This window comes from Nelumbo nucifera, chromosome 3, assembly GCF_055504915.1.
Source record: "Nelumbo nucifera cultivar China Antique chromosome 3, China Antique-T2T, whole genome shotgun sequence".
In the NCBI taxonomy this organism is placed as follows: domain Eukaryota; kingdom Viridiplantae; phylum Streptophyta; class Magnoliopsida; order Proteales; family Nelumbonaceae; genus Nelumbo; species Nelumbo nucifera.
In genome coordinates this window covers 92,828,453-92,850,343 of record NC_142651.1, presented here as the reverse complement: position 1 = coordinate 92,850,343, position 21,891 = coordinate 92,828,453, and the positions used below count along the sequence as shown (strand labels likewise).

Here is a 21,891-nt window from a genome sequence, read left to right as displayed (position 1 = left end):
AGGCCCCCACACGTCAGAGTGCACAATATTAAAAGGAATGAAAGATCTTTTATTACTCAAAGGATAATTGTTTCTACAATGCTTTGACAATTCACAAGACTCACAATGAAGACTGGACAGACTAATTCCCTTAAACAGTTCAGGGAAAAGATGACTCAAGGCAGAAAAAGACAGATGACCAAAACGATGATGACACAACATAATCCGACTAACAGACTCTGAAGAAACAGATCCGAGAGCAGCATTCCCAAAATGATCAGTGCATTGTTCCGGAGTATCAAGCAGGTATATTCCATTCGCCTCATGGCCACTCCCAATCACCTTCTGAGACTCCAAATCCTGAAAAACACAGTAGGAAGGAAAGAAGGTTACACAACAGTTTAGTGACTTGGTTAAACTGCTTACAGACAACAAATTTGTATTTAGTTTAGGTACATGAAGGGCAGAAGGTAGGAACAAGGAATCCGTAGCCTTGATGGTTCCCTTACCAGAGATAGGGGCAAGTGAACCATCAGCTAAAGTGATTTTATCACGTCCAGGAAGCAAGTCATATGAAACAAATAAGGTAGAAAGATTGGTCATATGATCAGAAGCACCTGAGTCAATAATCCAAGGGATCTTGAGATTACCTGAAGTGGTAGCATGATTGGCAGAAGCCCTTATACCTGAATGAGCAAAAACAGAAGAAGCAGAGTTTCCTAAAGGATTGGAAGGAGAAGTCACATCACCCAGCTGACTGATCATCTTCCCAAACTTTTCATATTCTGCTCTCATGGCTGCCAATTGTGTAGAAGTAGACATCTCTTCACTATCTGGCCCGGCAACTACATTTGCACTTCTTGATTTCTTACTATCATGTTTTTTCTGAAACAGAATGGGAACAAGATTAGGACGTAGTTTCCAGCACTTGTCTTTGGTGTGCTTCGGCCTCTTGTAGTACTCACATATGACTTCCTTTTTTTCTGTGCCACCAGAAGTTCCAGCATTCCCTTTAGGTTTAACCCCATATTGGCAAAGTGATCACTAATATCAGCCCCGTGAACCTGGACTGCCCTTCTGCTCTCTTCACTACTCACCAATGCATAAGCTTGTGACAATGAAACACACTCCTTGGAAAGAATATTCTGTTTTGTGATCATATTCTGGGTTTAGTCCAGTTAAGAACTCAAAAACCCTGTTCCTTTCAACCAACTTTTTGTAGGTCTCTGCATCATTGGTTGTGTCCCAAGTTACAACTTCTATTAGGTCAATCTCTTGCCATAAAGACTTCAAGGTTGAGAAATATACAGCTAGATGCTTCTCCCCTTGCCTTAAATTCTATACATCACTTCTCAATTTATATGCTCGTGCCACATTGAGTTTTTGAGAATAAGTTTCTGCAACACTGTCCCAAATTTCCTTTGCTAATTCATCCAAAGGTAGTGTTGGCTGATTTGTGGCTGCATGGAGTTCACAAGCCACCTAATGACAGTGTAATTCTCTTGCATCCACTTCTCGTAGGATGGATCATCTTCTGGGGGAGCCTTCTTACTCCCGGAAATGAACCCCCACTTTCCTCTACTACAAACATAAATCTTCACTGATTGTGACCATGCCAGATAATTGGTTCCATCTAGTTTAACTGTGGTCACAGTTAATAGGGAATCACTTGGAGTCCCCTGTACATGTCCATATTCAGCACCACTTTTGTTTTCAACCTCTGAGGAGTACATCATGTAAATACTTCAAGTGTGATTTCAGATGACTTCTACAAGTATAATGGAAGAGGACGAGCAAGAACTGAGTTCAGTCGACCACAAGAAGTCAATACACTAAGTTCAGCCTTCAAGAAGTAATCAGAAACTCCTAGGCACTGTGCACTCAGCCAAGAAGAGTAAATACCAATCGGTATTGCTGAACAGGCCTTTTCACAAACACAGTGTGGGCAATAGAGACAACCCAACTGTCAAGGAAGAAAAAGACCCCCAAAAATAGTTCGTACAGCCCCCTAAAACAGCCAAAATATGAGTAACAATACACAGCCTTGTTACAAGGATGTTTCGGCAGGTTTTAACAGTCCAAGAAGAAGAGAAAACCAGCCTAGAAATTTCTGGGTTAAACCAGATTTAATGCAGTCGAAGGTAGTACAGAACAGCTAGAACTTTTTGGACACTTCAACAGTCCAAACACAGTCGAAGGTAGTACAGAACAACTAGAAGTTTTCGGACACTTCAACAGTCCAAACACACCAGAAAATAACCTAGAAAAACTGAGTACAACTTACAATTTCGAGTCTTCAAACCAGAACCGAGCTGTTCTTACACTTTCGAATCTTCAAACCAGAACCGAGCTGTTCCCCTTCCCCCTTTTCTTTTCTCTGATTCTTCCTGGCCATCGAACCACTTCTCCAAGAGATTAGTCTTGGGCTCTTCCAATGACCTCCAAGAATCAGGCAGTATGTGACTAAGCTTCCAGCCCTAGGATATTCAAGTTCAAATTCGCTCTGATACTATGAAGAAAACTGAAGAGAGGAGAGCTTGAGAGTTCAGCAATGAGGGTCTGAGAATGAGAGTTTCGAGCATACCCTCTCTCAGCACCCTAACACTATTTTATTAAGATATGTTTGAATAATTACAAGGAGGCCCTTAGTTGGGCAAGTATTTACAAAAAACTTAATATAGACAGGATGGGCCCAGAATAAGGCCCATTACAGAAAAACATAAATAACAAGAAGGAATAAGCAACCTATGGGCCATTCGGCCCATCTTCTCTACAAAAATGTTGGTGTCAGTGGAAATATTGGTTATCTAAATATAGGAAGCTTGTTGGAAATGCTGGATTTTTCGTAGTACAAATACTGATATGATAGAAACATTGTGAAATATGTGACAATATGAAATAACATTATGAAATGATAAAAGAAGTATAGTTATACCTTTTTAAATTATTATCTTGTTCCAAACATCAAACAAAGCTAAGAAACTAAGGTTAATAGATAAAATAATATGCTGTGAAGTTGTCTTGTAAACTTCAACAGTCAAAATCTACATGATAAAGTATGTTTAAGAAAAATTTATACTCATACAAAGTTTCAATTATTCTAATTATGACCAAATAATCTATTATACAAAATATAACTAAGATTTAACTTTATGTTTAAAAAGAATTTTGAACTGGCTTAAAGTGGTCATCATGCACACTAGTGGGTAATAATACTGTTACTCCACATATCTACAAAATTGTCACTAACTTATGTATAAGACCATCTCTTCTACTTTGGTAATAATTGTGAGTCAAAGGAGTTCCCCTTGTAACAATCCATTTTCACTTGGTCTAGCTTTCAGGAAATCTCAACTTATTTGAAATTAGACAGATTTCTCTTCAATGAAGCTTGGGAGAACTGGCTTAAAGTGGAAATCGTGTGCACTAGAGGGTAACAATACTACTAGTCCACATATATACAATATTGTCACTAACTTATGTATAATACCATCTCTTGTACATTGTTAATAATTGTGAGTTAAAGGAGTTCCTCTTGTTACAAGCCATTTTCACTTGGTCTAACTTTCAGGAAATCCCAACCTGTTTGAAATTGGATAGATTTCTCTTAAATGGAGCTTGGGAGAATCTTTGGAGGGGTTTGGTGACAAAAGCCTTACCTAGGGTTACCTTTGATCATTGTCCTATATTTTAGGCCATGAACTTTTAGAGGTTGGACCTATGCCGTTTAGTTTTGAGAATATGTGGCTGACACACCCGAGCTTTGTACAGAAGGTTGGGGAATGATGGCGTGAAGAGTTGAGGGGAGTGAAGTGGAAAGGAGTTCGGTTCCATAAAAAAAATGAAATTGTTGAGATCCAAAATAAAAGAATGGAATAGAGATCATTTCGGGAGATTAGAGGAGAAAAAGTCCTCTTTACTTTCTCGCATTGAGGTTTTGGATGAGAAGGAATCTCAAAGAATCATGAATGACTAGGAAAGAGAGCTGAGATAGAAGTTGAGAAAGGAGATGGAAATTCTCTATAGTGAGGAATCTCCTAGATGCAAAAGTCTAGGCATAGATGGATTAAGGAAGGTGATGGAATACTAAATACTTTCATGTAGTGGCTAATGGGAGACAGAGGAAAAACTTTGTGGCTAAATTAGAGATTGATGGAGAAGTGATCTCCTCTCAAGAAGAGACAACAAGGCTTTTTGTAGATCATTTCAAGTTAATATTGAGAAGAACTCTAAATCCCAGTGAGATTGGAAGGATGAGATCAGCCTAGATTGGATGAGAGAACTTCGAGTTGTCTGGAAAGGATTTTTAAAGAAGAGGAAATTAGACAAGAAGTGTTTTATGTGGATTGTTGGGAAATAATCAAGGAGGATTTGGTTGAAGTTTTCAAGGAATTTGAAGAGAGACATATAATCAGCCCTAGAGTTAATGCCACTTTCTTAGTCCTTGTTCTTAAAAAGGTTGATGCTAAATAATGGTGCGCGATCTAGAAGCTCCTAGCTGGAAGATTACCTAGACACTCGCGTAGCGAGCTGGATCAAGCTACAAGACAAAGGATTAGAGAACCCAGGGTGGCTAACCCGGCAAGGTCGCTCCGATGCTTAAGTTAGTATTATACTCTGGTTGCGAGCTGAAAGCTTGAATGCAAGTAAGCTAGTGAGCAAGTAATCGCGTGTACCCGAGTCTTGGGGGTTGATGCCCTTATATAGCTGGGCTGCCGTGGGTCTCACGAAATGTTCCCGGGGTCTTCGGCCCGAGCCGTAGGGGTCCGTTTTGCTCGGGAAGGCGGGAACCACGCTAATTGATAGGGGTTACCATTTCCCTCCGATTCGGACGGGATGAAGTTAAACCTAACGGTTACGTGGCATGATCCCGAAAGGTTCACAGATAGCTGGCTGGCTCCTAGGAATCTTCTATGTGTCGCTTGATTAGCCTCAGTCATCCGAGGTGCCCAGAGCTTGGTGCCATCCGAGGTGGCTGGGATTCCGAAGTAACTAAACTCGCCGAGGTGACCGTGGTGCTGAGTCATCCTCCAGCTAGTGGGCTACATCCACGTGTCCTCTGTTTATCAGGTCGGGCCAAATCACCCCTCATCACTAAACACCCTAAAGACTACAAGCCTATTAGTTTGGTGACTAGCATTCATAAACTTTTGGCAAAGGTGATGCCTTTGAGGATCAAAGTGGTCCTATTGTCCCTCATTAGTCAAGCTCAAGGAGCTTTTGTACAAGGTAGATGTTTTCTTCTAGGAAAAAGAGAAGAAGAGAGGAAGAAGAGAGAAGGGAGAAGAAGAGAAGGAGGGGAGAGAAAGACTATTTCAAGAGCCAAAAACCTTACTGGCAGCTACCAGCTCTATATTCATAACAGAGAGATTAAAATTAAAAAGTAAGAAATTACATATTTGCCTTTGGCAGCACACCTCTTGAACTAAGCTTTTGGCATCATCATAATTCTTCCATTCTATAGTTTGGTAGTGATCCAACTCCCTCCAAATAGAGGTAAGAGCTGAATAATATGCTGAAAAACTACAGTCACCCTGTTGGCCTGTTTACAGGTTGAGGACTCAGCCTGTAACTGATAAATCTTAGCATAGTGTCTCTGCTCAGAATAGGTTATTTTGGCTTGTTCCCATACCTCATTTGCAGTCTCTGCCCGTATAAAAATCCTCTTTACACCTGGTTCCATGTCTACAAAGAGCCAAGACATCACCATAATGTTCTCTTGGTCCCACCTATCATGTTCAGCTGTCCCACTCTTAGGTTCTTTCACTTTCCCATTTATGTATCCAGCTTTTCCCCTAGCTGTAACATATAATTTCACACCTTGAGCCCACTCTACGTAGTTCAGACCATTCAAAGGGGTGATTGGCATCGGGAAAAACATATTTATCAGCACCCATACCAGCTGTACCACGGGTTGATGTAACCCCAGATAAGCTGAATCTTCAGCTGCCATATTAAGTAGGTTATACAAGTCATTAAAGAACCACTGATGTACCCAGAAATATGTCTTCACCCTATTTCTACCACCCAACACACAAGTAGGGCACAAAACACACACCAATCTGCCTCCTATAATGGAACACCACTGCTGAAACACACTACCAGCAACTAACAGACTAAAAAATTTCAATCTTCAATCATCATTAGACCACACAAGGCACACACCACTAAAGGACAGAACATACCAGCACATACTTGTCACTAAGGAGTCACAACTCCTGTACAGCACCTGTACGAGGTTGAACATAACAAAAAGCAGTCTTCACAGCATCGGCTGTAAACAACTAGGGTTTCCTTGGTGTTACGACCAAGGAAGAACCCAGAGAAAAAAATCAAACTATTCTGACCAGTCTGAATGAGTTGTTTCACTTCACAGTCCAGGAAATAAAAAAAAAAAACTGACGAGAAGAGATGTGGTTCTGCGAACAGAGAATCCTCCTATCGCCCAGGAAGTCTCTCTGATACTATTTGTGCATCTTACTTCTGCTGAATGCAATGAATGTGATATATACCCAGAGATAGATTTTCCTCTAATTTATTATCAGTGTAATCAACATTATAGAAGGTAAAAACCTCAAGCTAATATGATGCATTAAAACAGAAGGGATGTTCTAGAATGTACATTTAAATGTCTTGATATTCAAAAAATTTCCCATCTTCGTGGTTGATAATGGAAGGCATTAACTGGCTAACAACTATAATTGCAAATGTAATATAGGTTAAGATTAAATACATAAGCTTATTGACCATTTTTCTACTTGGAGATATAATTTCTGAGGTGGTTTCTGTTGTTCAAGTTGCAAACCTTCAAGCTAAAAATGCTTTCACAGTGGTCTTTCCAAAATGGAAAGAAAGAAAGAAAGAAAGAAAGAAAAAAAAAAACTAGCAGGGAAAAATAAATAAAGAACCAGAGAAAGGAGGAAGACAATGGTTAGTCTTACTGCCCAAAACCACCTTGAGAATGGCATCTCACCAAGCCCGTGATGGGACAATGGAGTTTTACCACTCAAGGAAGAAGTATTTTTGAACCTGCATAATATTACTGCATCACCAAACTTATAAAAACGTTTTGTGTGTGACTGTTTAGCCCATAGATGGGCTTTTTGGTAAATTTTCTTACCATACTATTCTCCTCTAGGAAATGTGCCTAGAAAGTTCCTTAATACAAATTCCCTCCTGTAGGTAAAATATGAAAGAATAAAATGGCAAAATATTGGGCTGAGAGCAGCCACTTTTGTGCAAAAAATGCTGGAGTTTAGGTCCTTATCTAGTACACCCCTTCCAAGACCCTGTATAGCTGGGAAGCCTGGGGTGTACATTGGTAATGACCCAATTTTATAACGCAAATAAATAATCTAAATAGCTCTATTTGGGAACATAGCCCCATGAAAAGTTGGTTAGGCTCTCACCCAAAGGCAGGAAGATACTGTGAGAGAGACGAAAGATAACCCACTCTATTATGTTGGGTTGGTTATATTCAATTAGGTGCACCATATTCTACCTTGCTAAATGCTTCTTCTACCTAATGTTCCTCTCTTTTTGGTTTATCCCATCCTTCCTAAGAGATGCTACCCATCGGAGAACTAGAGGACAGATCCCCATCCTAAATCTTGCAATTAAAATCTTTTAGGCCCTAATGGCATTGCAAGTTAAAGATCTTCTTTTCCACATTAACATTTTGAGGTACAAGAGAAGAATCAAAACTTTCTTTGCTGTTTTCACCTCTTAACCCTGTTAAGGCAATATATTGTATTGATCAAAGAAACCAAAATATAAAATCAGCCCATGTAAACTGAGAAGCTGTATGGTTGTGTTATACAAAATAAAGCAACAAAAACTGTACAATTAAGAAAATAATGATCCAACATAAAAAAAAAAGAACTAGGCTGGATCCCCTGAAAAGGTTTTTTTGTTGAGGTTCTAACAAGCCCAGGAATGAAAAATGGATTGGAAAGTAGAAGAAAACCAAACAAAAAATGCAAAACAGAGAACACAAAGCACACTCAGAGATTTACGTGGTTCGGCTTATAGTCTATGTCCATGGGCATCAGAAGAGAAAAAAATCTACTACTAGCAGTGGAATACAGTTATAGTATTCACAGAAACTGGATTTTGTCCTCACAAAATTGGTCCTCACACCATCCTCATAGCACTTCATCCGTGCATTGAGAACATCTTCCCATGTACGGCTGCAAACTTTGTGAGGACCAAATCTGATCTCGTGTTCACAACCTCTCACCAAAACCCTAGTTCCCAATACACCCAAAGTTCACACTACCATGTTTCTCACACATGCTCTTATTCTCTTTCTTGGACCCCCAAGACACAAGTTGACATTTTGTGCAAGGTACAAGGCTATTTATATGAAAAAACCCCTAAATCAGATTGGTCCCCACTACCTGTCAAGGAACTATCTTCCTTCTCCTGCAAGATCATACTTGTGAGATTTATCAATTTATCAAAAAAAAAAGATCATACTTGTGAGTCCAGAGATTAGCGATCCCAACATCGGCGAGTCCCAGCTGCAAGATTAGCCTGCGATACCAGGTTACCATGAGTCCAAAGGACTAGTGAGTCTAGAAGAGTCCCATGAGATCTAGATGATCCATGAGATCAAGTAAGCTACGAGGTCTGATATATTGCAAGATCCACTTGTTTGCGACTCTGGACACTAGCGAACCCCACTTGTCTCTGTGAGTCCATACCTCTTCTTCCATCATAAACCACTATGAAATCTTGCCTTGGGGTTCTCTCAACCTTTCTCAGGTTGGGTCATGGAGCGGATCTCAACTAGAATCCAAGGTACCAACACAACAGTTTTTGTATACTTAACCATAAACATAGATGACCTCTTAGATTGCTTAACCCTGTTCTATGGTTTTTCATGCATCTAAATATAGCACTCAAATTTTGGGGAACCTGATACAATGGATCACTAAGTTATGATATCCTCTTTGGTTTATATTTTCAAATGGATTTCTAGGAAAAGAAAAGATAATGTAAACATCTGATGGAACTGTTAACCTCTGGTTGTTTACGTATTCCCCAGTGTATAGCCTCTGGTTGTGCATGGGTCTTTTCTTTTTTTTCTTAAAGAATCAATATTTTGCCTCTTCAAAAAAAAATGTTAGCCCCTGACCACTACATTATGGAGCTCAAAAAACTTTTGGACTCCCCCTAGGATATTCAGTCACGACAATGCTTTGGATTTTTATACATGTATCATTTACCTTATTTGGATGTTATCTTTCATATTGTCTTCCCCTTCCCCCCCTTAGCCCTTTCCCCATCTCCTTAACCCCCCCAGCCCTTATTTTGTTGTTGTCTTTCATCTTGTCTTCCCCCATTTTGCAAGTCTAGGTAATTATACCTACTAATTCCCTTTCATCTTCAATATAATTTTCATGTAATCAATCAAAAATAGGAAAAAGGAAGGATATATATCCTGAGTTCAATGGCTGGAAATTTCCACTGCAATAAAGGGGAAAGTAAGAATCCAGCACACTTTTTCTTGAAAGACACACTTGAAGGGACATTCATAGGTGGTAGGACAGATTAAAATAGAGAATATTGATATAGGAAAATACCTCTTCTCTAGAAGGGACATATTCATACAGGTGAAAAAACATCACTATTATTTTGAACAAGCTATTGCCAAAATATACATGAAATCTTCTGTCATATGCTTTTACTTAACCATCAGCTTTTAATTGGACTATGCTAGGCCCAGTTACAATTTTAACTATGTTATCTTTCCTTGGTTTTGTCCAGTTAGTTCTAATCCATTGTTTCTTGGTGCTAGAATTGTATGAGCTCCATATAAATTGTGGTGGAAAAGAATCAGAATTTAATGGTAGTAAATATGAAGCTGATGAAGACGTTGGTGGACCTGCAAAATACTTGCCTGTTAACAATTGGGCATTTAGCAGCACTGGTAGCTTCACAGACAATGACAATCCTAAAGATACCTTTATAGTAACAAATATCTCTGCACTGTTAATGAATAATGCTTTGTTATACACAACGGCACGCATTTCTCCCGTCTCTCTCACTTATGTAGTATACTGTCTTCTGACTGGGAGTTACACTGTGAGCCTTCATTTTGCGGAGATCATGTTTACTAGTGATAGTAACTATACAGGCCTTGCAAGGCGTGTATTCGATATATATATTCAGGTAAACCATGTTGTATAGTTATGAACTTTCAAAAGATTATAGAAGTCAGGTTTAACTAAGATTAAACATAATGCAGGAAAAGTTGGTGTTGAAGGATTTCAATATAGTAGACGAAGCAGGTGGAGCTGGGAAGGCAGTTGTGAAGAAATTTCTCACAGTGGATGTAACATATGACACTTTAGAAATCCGCTTGTATTGGGCTGGGAGAGGGACAACAAGAATCCCTTCTCCAGGAATCTATGGTCCTCTCATATCAGCCATCTCTGTGGTGCCTAGTAAGTTTACTTTGAAGAACCTCCTAATGTTTTGTTTTGAGTAAGTTCACTTTGAAGAACCTCCTAGTTTATAGTCAATATTAAAAGGTAGGGGCCATGGCTTAGTGTAATAGTAAAATCTCAAGCTGATAAGAATGAGACTGTGGGTTCAAGTCTGTGAGAGGACATTTGTGTGGGAAAAAAAAATGCCAAAGGTTAGGTATGTATCCAATCCACCCTGCTCAAGACCTCAGATAGCAGGGATCACATTGGGTAATGGCATTTTTTATAGTCAACATTAAAAAGGCAGGAAAATGGCATTAAAATACAAAAGTTGTGGATACACTTCTGTTCATCAAATGTCAAAAGGAATTTTGAAAAATATTCAAGAAACGTGGACCTTTCAAAAAGAGTGGCTTGTTAGGATGTATGAATTTGACATTAATCTTTCCTTTAAGGCTGTTTCCCTATCATTTGTATTTATTCTCTCTTTCTTTCTCAGTTTAATGGAAGACTTTCTTTTGGAAATTGTTTTTCCTGTATGCTGTTGTACTAATTGTTATGTATCATACATTATTTGAACAATCATCTAATTCAATTAGCATGAATTTTGATATTGTTTACTCAATACAGATTTCAAGCCTCCTTCAGAAGGTGGAAAGAAGATATCTGCAGGTACTGTGGCTGGAATTGTGGTTTCCATAGCAGGGCTTATTTTCTTTGTTCTGGGTTTCCTTTGGTGGAGAGGCTATCTGGGTCACAAAAACACAATGGATCAAGGTGAGAGCAACTAGCAATATATATTCATCCATTTTTGTTCCTTTTTGTTGTTAGGAGGGTGGGGATGACTGGTAAGAGGAGGGGGAGGGAAACATCAATGGTGTTAGGGTCGACTGTATAGGGGCAGCTTGGTCTTTTCACTTATGTTTAGTATGACGTGTAATATTAAATTAAGTGATGTGTCTCATACTTAAGTAGGGGCACAAGAGTCAATTTGTTTTTTGTAGAGAAACCTATAAATATAACCTGGCCGACTAGAGAGGGGTGATTTTCTCTCTAGGTTGAACCAGTCTTTCTTCTTTCTCTTCTTCTCTTCTCTCTTCTTCTCTTCTCTCTTCTCCTCTCTTCCTCTCTCTTCTCTTCTTCTCTTTATATCTTTCCTTTCTCTTTTATTCTGAAACTGAAAGATATACAGGTCTGAACTTTATCATGGTATCAGAGCCAAGTTAAATTAGTTCAGATCTGTATAGTCTTCTGCTCACCCTAGTTTAGTAGTTTGCAGATTTCTCTTAGATCTCTTGGAGTTTGACAAAAAGGCTGAAAAGGAGTGGTCATTTTTTCCTCTGGAGGTTTTAATGCTTCCGATTGATTGTGCTGTGGTGGTTTCAAGTGACTGGTAGAAAACCCTCTAATCGATGGATCAAAGAGGGCTGCTACAGTAGTTTTGTGGTCTAACAGTTTTGAGGTTGACTTGTGTGGTTCAAATAGGTGGGTTGTATGAGGATATAATGGTGTGATGTTTTTTTTTTTTTTGTTGTGTGGTGCCGAAAGTGGAGAACAGTGGTGATTACCATTGCTGAAACCTGTGACAGTGAATGTTTCAGCAGTGGTCAGTCATAGGAGTGGAACAGTGGTGGTCATTCAGCTGTAGGAGTGGAACAGTGGTGACCATTCAGCCGTAGGAGTGTAGTGTGGTGATCATTTGTAAGCCATGGGAGACAGCAGTGAACATATGTTTGTTATGATTCCCCCTGATTACTTGAATGTGCAATGACCTTCATCAAACTGAATGAAGAGAATTACATGCCTTGGGCCAAATCTATTGAAGTTTTTCTCAAAAGCTAAGAAAAAAGTCAAGCATGTGAGAGAAGACAAACCTTTAGTTGATTCTCCAGAGTACAGTGATTGGGAACAAGAAGATGCACAGATTATGACTTGGTTATGGAACAGCATGGAACCTAAGATTAGTGTGAATTTCATGTTCTTAGACACAGCCAAGGAGATTTGGAATCATGCAAAAAAACTTTACTCAGGATAGGACAACACCACTAGAGTATACCAGCTCTATTAAGAGTATTTTAATTTGCAACAGGATAATCAAAGTCTTAAGGAGTACTATGCTATTCTGAGGAGTCTTAGGAATGAGTTGAATGTGTAATTGTGTATCACCCCCTTACATCTGATGTCAAAATTCAGCAACAACAAAGAGAGCAGCTTGATATGACCAGATTTTTAGTGGGATTGAAGTCTGAATATGAACCGTGAGAGCATAGATACTAGGTGGGTCTTCCCTTTTATCCCTTGAAGTGGTGTTTGCCCATCTACGGAGGATTTCCATTCGACCTATAGAGAACCCCACCATATTTGATAGGTCTGCTTTTGTAGTGGCAAGAGGGGGGGGGGGGGGGGGGGGGGGGGGGGGGGGAGGTCGTGGTAGTAAAGGAGGAACTCATCAGGTTCAGCCAGGTTGTGGTGGTGGTGGTGGACCCATGTACGGTCGTGGTGGTGGTGGACACATGTACAGTCATGGTAGTGGGCGAGTTGTAGGTCGAGATTCAGGGGGAGCTCGTGGTAGAAGACGCAGTAATGGTCAAAGAAAGTGTACACATTGTGGTATGGAAGGAAATACTATTAATTTTTGCTATGATCTATATGGCCCACCTTCAACCTGGGCTAATCATGCAGTGGCTAGTGGTGGTATGGCACAGGAGATTCAACAGATTGATTAGACACCTTCCACATCTACAAATGCCTCTAGGCAAGAGATGACGAGTATTCCACGTAATGAGTATGAGCAGTTGATCCAGGCTACTTCTCAGTCGAGTACAACTATACTTGCCCATTCAGGTATGGCTTGTCTAGCATCCAAACCCTCCATTGGATCATTGACTCTGGAGCTTCCAATCATATGACTAGGACTCTAGGTGTGTTCTCTTCTCTTTCTTCATCATCTACAACCCACAATGTTACCCTTTCTAATGGTTTCACTTCTTCCATATGTTGTATTGGTAATGTTAACGTTGGTTCACTCTCTTTGTCTTCAGTTTTGTATGTTCCCAAATTCCCTTTTAATCTTATGTTTGTTAGTAAATTAACAAAGCCTCTTAATTGCTCTATCACTTTTTACCCCTCATCTTGTGTTTTTCAGGATCGAAAGACAGGGATGAAGATTGATGGAGGACATGAAGCTGGTGGACTGTATTATCTTGTAGGGGTGAGCATTCAGTTTATTCGGTTAAAAACCAAACCAAATACACCAAATTACAATAAAACCGTATTATATATTACATATTATATAATGAATTTTAATTAATTCAGTTTTCTTTGGTTAACCGAATTTCTAAATCTGAAAATTGAAACCGAAAACCGAAATTCCTAAAACCCGAATTAACCGAACCGAATTACCCAAAAACCGAAAAAACCAAAACCAAAATTTTTGATTCGGTATTTCGGTTTTAACCAAATAATGCTGACCCCTATTATCTTGATGGTGGTGGTGGTTCGTCAACAACTCTTCAGTCATCTCTTTCTCCTTTATAGTGGCACTATAGACTTGGTTATCCGTCTCTTAAAGCTCTTAAGCAACTTGTTCCAGCTTTGAGTTGTCTTTCTACTTTGGATTGTGAGTCGTGTCAGCATGGAAAACATCACCATGTTCCCTTTAGTCCTAGAGTCGATAGTCGTATGTCGAGTCATTTTTCTTTGGTCCATTCAGACATTCAGGGTCCTAATAAAATAGTGTCACACAATGATTACAAGTATTTTGTTATTTTTGTTGATGATTATTCAAGGATGACATGGCTTTATCTTATGAAAGAAATAGACTTGTTCACGGGCTGGGCTTCGGGCCTGACTTTACACTATGTCGGGCTCAGGCTTCGGGCCAAGCCCATCCAAAATTTGGCAAAAGCCAAGCCCGAGCCCGGCCCATGAATAGGTCTAGAAAGAAAGGAGTGAATTATTTTCTATCTTCCAAAAGTTTCATGCTGAAATTCACACTCAATTTGGTGTGCATATTAATATCCCATGTCCTGATAATGGCCGAAAATATTTTTATACACCTTTTCAACAATATTTAAAACATGGTATTATTCATCAAACTTCTTGCACGCTTACACCCCTCAACAAAATGGGGTAGCTGAACGGAAGAACCACCACCTCTTGGAAACTGCTCGGTCCCTCTTACACCATATGAATGTACCCAAACATTTCTAGAGTGATGTTGTGCTTACATCTTGCTTGCTTATTAATCGAATGCCTATGTCCATCCTTGATGGTCAATTTCCCTTATCTGTTTTGTTGCCTACATTGTCTCCTTTTCCCCTCACTCCTTGGGTTTTTGGATGTGCGTGTTTTGTTCATAATCTTGGTCCTAGATTGGACAAATTAGATGCATGATCTATTAAGTGTGTCTTCCTTGGCTATTCTAGGACCCAAAAAGGGTATAAGTGTTATAATCCCAGTTCTCGACGTTGCTTTGTGTTTCTTGATGTTACTTTCTTTGAGTCGGTTCTGTTCTTTTCTAGGTTGGATGTCTCTTCTTCTTCTTCTTCTCTTCCATTCCATTTCTTGTTGAGGACCCCATTCCCCTTGTTCCAGCTATGCCTCAGCCTTTGCCTCTGTGCCACTTCCCACTGAACAATCACCTATCCAACAAGTGTATACGCGTCGACATACACCGGCTCCTCTAGCTTCTTCACCGTCGACGGATCTGGCAGTTGTTTCCGCAGCCCCATCACACCCTATTTATGACCTTGACCTTCCCATTTCCCTACAAAAAGGTAAACGTAGTTGCACCCTTCATCCTATCTCTAATTATGTTTCTGTATCTCACCTTTCTCCTTCCCATCGATAATTTGTTTCATTGTTGTCTTCTGTTTCCATTCCTAAGGATGCCCAGGAAGCCCTTATCACTCTAGGATGGCATCAAGCAATGGAAGATGAACTCTCTGCTCTGGCTCATAACCATACATGGGATCTCACCACTCTTCCTCCTAGTAAGCATGCTGTAGGATGTAAGTGGGTTTACACCATCAAGTATTTACCTGATGGTGGTGTTGAGCTGTTGAAAGCTCGGTTGGTTGCCAAAGGTTATTCACAGTTATATGGCATTGACTACACGGAGACTTTCTCCCCTGTTGCCAAGATTGATTTTGTTCGTGTTTTGATCTCTCTAGCTGCTATGTATGAATTGCCTTTGTTTCAGATTGATATCAAGAATGTGTTTTTACATGATCTTCTTGAGGAGGTGTATATGGAGCAACAACTCGGGTTTGTTGCTCAGGGGAGGATGGTAAGGTATGTAGGCTCAAGAAAGCTATTTATGGACTTAAACAGTCTCCTCGTGCATGATTTGGCAGATTCAGTGAAGTAGTGAAGAAATTTGGCATGAAACAATGTCAGGTCGATCATTCAGTTTTCAGCCATGATTCTGGTGCTAAGAAAATATTTTTGGTGGTATATGTAGATGATATTGTTATTATTGGCAGTGACGGGTTTGGGATTGATAGGTTGAAGACCTTTTTGCATGATCACTTCCAGACAAAGGACCTTGGTAAACTAAGATATTTCTTAGGGATAGAGGTAGCAAGGTCCAAGTATGGTATTAACTTGTGCTAGAGGAAATATGTCCTTGACCTACTAGAGGAGATAGGGTTGTTGGTAGATCTGTTCATGGTCCGGGTAGCCCAACGGGCTAGCCCAGCCCGGTCCATTATTAAGTCAGGCTTGGTCATAATTTTAGGCTCGCAGGCTTGGGCTCGGGCCTAAAGCACCAGGCCCTACTTTTTTTGGGTTGTGCTCGGGTTTTCTTAAAAAAGCCCAGCCCAAGCCCAGCCCAACTTGATACTATATATTAAATAATAAAAATATATTTTATTTAATAAAAAATATATAATATTTTTTCTTTGTTCTTCTCTTTTTCTCCAAGTAATAGTGAGATGTTTACTATTTTTGAGTTTTGAAGGTTTTTAATATAAATAAAACACTTTTTTATTGAATAAAAAAAGAAAAAAATCTGTTTTCAAATTTCTGGCCGGGTTCGGGCTCAAGACTTAGGCCCAATGGTTAGGCCAGGCTCGGGCTTTGGCTTGAGTATATTCTATTGATACATATACAAAGCCCGGCCCGACCTAGCCCATGAACAGGTCTAGTTGTTGGGTGCCAAACTAGCTGAAACACCAATGGAATTGAATGTCAAGTTGAGTAGTGATGCATGTGAGGAGTTTGAAGATCCCGGGAGGTACATGATATTGGTGGCTTGTTATACAAGAGTGGGGGAAATCTTGAATTAGAGGGATACATCGATGCTAATTGGGCTGGTTTTGTATCTAACAAAAGGTCCACTACAGGTTATTATACCTTTCTTGGGGGCAATTTGGTGACATGGAAGAGTAAGAAACAGACAATGGTGGCAAGAAGCATTGTAGAAGATGAATACAGAGCCATGACACATGCAACTTGTGAACTAGTGTGGTTGAGAAATCTTCTACAAGAGATGGGGTACTCGATTGACACTCCAATGAAGCTTTATTGTGACAACCAAGCTACAACATCTCCTCCAATCCAGTTTTTCATGAGAGAACAAAGCATATACAAGTTGATTGTCACTTTGTGAGAGAGAAGGTTCTTAGTGGAGTGATAAGTACAGCATATATTAAAACAGGAAGTCAATGGGCAGATTTGTTCACCAAAGTGTTGAGTCGGGCAAGAGTGGACTACATATGTAACAAGCTGGAATTATATGGTATACACTCACCAGCTTGAGGGGGAGTGTTAGTGTCGATTATGGGGACAATTTGGTCTTTTCACTTATGTTTAGTATGAGGTGTAATGTTAAATTAAGTGATGTGTTCCATACTTAAGTAGGGGCACAAGAGTCAATTTGTTTTTTATAGAGAAACCTATAAATATAACCTGGTCGACTAGAGAGGGGTGATTTTTCTTTCAGGTCGAACCAGTCTTTCTTCTTTCTCTTCTCTCTTCTCCTCTCATCCTCTCTCTTCTCTTCTTCTCTCTCTCTTTCCTTCCTCTTTATTCTGAAACTGAAAGATATACTGGTCTGAACTTTATCAAATGGAAACTCATATACTTCACTGATATCATCACAATAAGTGAGAATGTACAGTAGAAAGAACTACTCTTCTAGAAAGGTTTGGCAATTTGACCTTTGGTGTTTTCCTGAACTTTTGTCCATCTATTTCATATATTTCTTCACATTTTTCTTGAAATTCTTTGGATTTGGTTTCTCCTTTTTAGAACATGTTTTTGGATTTCATACTATTCCGATAAAAGATGAAGGAATATATAAATGCATTTCTTACTTTTGGACATTCTGTCTTTTTCAAGACATGATTTCACAATATCATGATTTGGACTGTTCTGGTGTACATGCAAGTTTGTAGGCAGATAGCAATTTTTAGTTTATTAAGAGACATAATATCTATTATTAGCTCCTTGGACAGATATGACTGGTCTAGACCTACATACTGGTTTCTTTACCTTAAGACAAATTAAGGCTGCCACAAACAATTTTGATGCTGCAAACAAGATAGGAGAAGGTGGTTTTGGACCTGTTTATAAGGTATTCTAAAATATAAAAAGTTACACTGATCTAATTCTCTGCCATCAAATGTATTCATTTCTTCCGTCTGAATTTTGCATACAATAAACTTAACTTCCTACACGTGTAGGGTCTTCTATCCGATGGCACCATGATAGCAGTTAAGCAGCTTTCTTCAAAATCAAAACAAGGAAGTCGTGAATTTGTGAATGAGATTGGCATTATTTCTGCTCTCCAACACCCTCACCTTGTAAAGCTTTATGGATGTTGTGTGGAAGGAAATCAGCTATTGCTAATTTATGAGTACATGGAAAATAACAGTCTTGCTCATGCTTTATTTGGTAACTAAGTGTCATTCTCTTAATTGTTTTTTTTTTTTTTTTACTTTTGTATTGGGAATCGGTAGGTTCTGTTTCTAAAAGATTACTTTTCTAATATGTTTTGCTCTGATGAAATGAAGGGCCAGAAGAATGTCAATTAAAATTGGATTGGCAAACAAGGCACAAAATATGTGTTGGAATAGCTAAAGGCTTAGCTTATCTACATGAAGAATCAAGGTTGAAGATTGTTCATAGGGACATCAAGGCTACCAATGTATTGCTTGATAAAGATCTTCACCCTAAAATATCTGACTTTGGGTTGGCTAAGCTTGACCCAGAAGAGAAGACTCACTTAAGCACTCGAGTAGCTGGAACCTAGTGAGTTACCATACTCCACATTCTACATAAAATGTCATAATTTATTGTTTATGGTACTGTTTTGTCTTCTTGGTGAATAGGGAAAAATATTATATTACTCCTATGAAACTTGAAGACTGTTCATTTGAAGAGATTCCTGAATTTCTCTGAACTATATTTGATCTTTTGAGAACCGCAAGTGTAGCATTCCTTACTGGTTTAAAGTTGCATAGAACATACTTTTCCAGAAATAAAAGTAAGACTTTTATGGGAACCATTGTATGATAGAACTGTAGAAGCCACATTACTTATCTCTTGAATGTAGTTATGATCTTGGTAGGGGATAATATATGTTAGTCTTGAATTTCAGCGGATATATGGCACCAGAATATGCAATGAGGGGTCGTTTGACAGATAAAGCAGATGTTTATAGTTTTGGAGTTGTTGCCTTGGAAATTGTCAGTGGGAGAAGCAATACTAGTTTTTTAGGAAAGGAGGAATGTGATTATCTTCATGATTGGGTACTTGTACTTTCCTCTTATTTTTTTTCTATTGTTTCATATAAACAAATTTTCATGATTTATTGCCTTATTTTTTTAGGTCCTCATTCTGAAAGAGAAAGGAAATTTGATGGATCTAGTAGATCCAAGGTTGGGTCCTGAATTCAACAATGAAGAGGTTATGACAATGATTAATGTTGCTCTTCTATGCACAAATGCGTCTGCATCACTTAGGCCTACCATGTCTACTGTGGTGAGAATGCTTGAAGGACAGACTACAGTGCAGGAATTTGTTTTAGATACAAGTATCTCCAGTCATGATTTGAACTCTGATGCTGTGAGGGATCATTATCAACAGAGTGAAGATGAAAGCGTCAGTGAGACTGATATGTATAGCCTGTTGATAGGTGAGCCACAAACTAGTAAGTCTTCCACAGCGCCCTATCATCTCTTCCCAACCAGACCGGGATCTGTCTATCTGAACGACAGAATGGAGTAGTTGTATAGCTCCTGGATTGTTTTTCTAAAATGTATATGTTGTGCAGTTGTATTTACATTCTTCATTTTTTTCTACAAAGATCAAACACTTGGGATTCTGTGGAATATGAGTGTATAGAAGTTCGAGGAAGTTTTATCATAACCTCATCACTGTAACTTTTGTCAAATCGAGATAAATGTATGGTGGAACAAATAAATCAAGAGTTTGTCATTATTTTGATTATTAAAATCATCTTGGGACATCTCTACTTCAATTATATTTTTCCAGCAGAGAGCAACACCAGTGATCAGGGGCAACATGTTTTCACATTTAGAAACATTGGGTATTTTGTCTGCAAATTTATATGGTAATTTTACACTCAACGTCTTATCTTATGGGTTCTTTTATCTATCAAAAACCTCATATCGTATGGATGGTTTTCATCTTTCCTCTCAGTAGCGACTTCTATTGGCCCTTAGTTGGCCTGTAGGATAATGATGTTGGTACTATTAGCACCCCAGATGACCCCAAGATCACATAGACCTAAAGAGATGGAGAATAAAGTAGAAAAACGGAATGAGAACAAGAAAACATGAACAGAAAGAATGCACACCGAGAACTTTTAATGTGGAAAACCCTTTTGTAAATGTGAAGGGAAAACCCACAGGACACTAGTATAGAAAACTTCCACTATATCTCTCAATAATGCAATTACAACTTCTCTTGTTTTAGCCGGAGGATAAACACACCAAGAAGATTAACTCTCCTTATCTTTGTACAAGAGGATATATATATTTATATTTCACACCTTGCAATACCCGCCATTACAATCTCACAAACTCGATATCACACTTTGTGATATCCACCAATCTGCAATCTTGTAAACCCAATCTCACATTTTGCGAGATCCATTTGACTATGGGGCCAAGAACTTGTCTTCGTACCTTTGCAGGATCCAAAACATTTGTGGTGCCCACCTCTACATGATGAGGGAAAAATCCAACAAATCTCCCCTTCTCGACTCACGAGGAGGGTTCTACCAAGGCTGCCTTGTTTCTGCAAACAATGAGCTTCTCCAGTGTCAGAGTCTTTCATCATATCCAAGCTATTCTCAATGGTATGAATTTTCTCAAGTTTGAGAGATTTCATCTCTAAAGTATCATGAATTCAGTGATATCTAACATTAATATATTTAGATCTCAAATGGAAGGTTGAAATTTTGCTAAGATGGATAGCACTTTGACTGTTTAAGTATATACTTCTTTTCCTACTTCAGCCCAAGTTCTTGCATGAATTTCTTCATCCACAATACAGCCAAAGGCAACATATTTTTGAAACTTTGACTACCATGAAACTATTCTCCTTAAAGGCAACAATACGATAACCTGTAGTAGACTTCCTATAATCAATATTGCCAGCCATGTCTACATCTATTTAGTCGTTCAATATAGGCTTGACATTTCCAAAACACAAACATACTTTGGAGGTGCATCTAAGGTATCTTAGAATCCACTTCACTATAGCCTAGTGTTCCTTTCTAGAATATGAGAGAAATCGGCTTACAACACTAATAGCATGAGCAAGATCCAACCTAATGCACACCATGACATACATCAAACTACCCATGACTGATGCATAAAGTACACCATTTCTTCTTTCTCTCACTTGTCAAACATTGCTAAGAACTTAACTTGAAATGATTTGCAAGTGAAGAGTTGACCACTTTAGCCCTACTCTGGTAAACCTCTTCAACACCTTCTTAATGTACGTCTCTTGAGATAACCAAAGATTTCAACTCTTTTTGTCATGGAAAATTCCCATGCTGAGGATTTGTTTGTCTAGTCCCAAGAAAGGATTTGATTAATTCCTTCAACTTCTCGATTTTCTTAGCATTGTAGCCTACAATCAACATGTCATTTACATAAAACAAAAGAATGATAAAATTGCCATTAGAAAAGTATTTTACAAATGCCCAATGATCTAAGGTAGTTATTTTGTACCTATGGTCTACCACAAAAGATTCAAACTCCTTGTACCACTGCCTTGGTGCTTTCTTGATTTCTATAGAGACTCTTTCTTAATTTGCATACCATATTCTCTTTGTCTTTGACCTTGAATCCTTTTGGTCGCTCCATGTATATCTCCTCTTCTAAGTCTCCATATAAAAAGGTAATGTTAACATTTAGCTGCCCAATTCTTAGATCCATACTAGCAACCATAGTGAGAACCACTCAAATGGAGGACATCTTCATAATCAGTAAGAAAA

At 38.8% G+C, this 21,891-nt stretch overlaps 1 protein-coding gene across 10 annotated transcripts in view; it reads left to right on the top strand.

The window, feature by feature from the left end:
- The window catches only part of LOC104609016 (putative leucine-rich repeat receptor-like serine/threonine-protein kinase At3g14840), a 34,826-nt gene extending 14,952 nt beyond the window's left edge, over positions 1–19,874 (top strand). For 7 of the 10 annotated variants that reach the window (XM_088901529.1, XM_010275195.3, XM_010275191.3 and 4 more), the window contains 8 exons: positions 9,782–10,155; positions 10,232–10,430; positions 11,043–11,189; positions 17,861–17,991; positions 18,101–18,311; positions 18,431–18,668; positions 19,018–19,168; positions 19,248–19,874. In XM_088901529.1, the coding sequence (XP_088757655.1) occupies positions 9,782–10,155; positions 10,232–10,430; positions 11,043–11,189; positions 17,861–17,991; positions 18,101–18,311; positions 18,431–18,668; positions 19,018–19,168; positions 19,248–19,646 (1,850 nt within the window). In that variant the 3' untranslated portion in view covers positions 19,647–19,874. Of the gene's footprint in view, positions 1–9,781; positions 10,156–10,231; positions 10,431–11,042; positions 11,190–17,860; positions 17,992–18,100; positions 18,312–18,430; positions 18,669–19,004; positions 19,169–19,247 lie in introns of all 10 variants that reach the window. The other 3 variants (XM_010275192.3, XM_088901535.1, XR_016084202.1) reach the window with 2 other exon arrangements.
- The last annotated feature ends 2,017 nt before the right edge of the window (positions 19,875–21,891 follow it).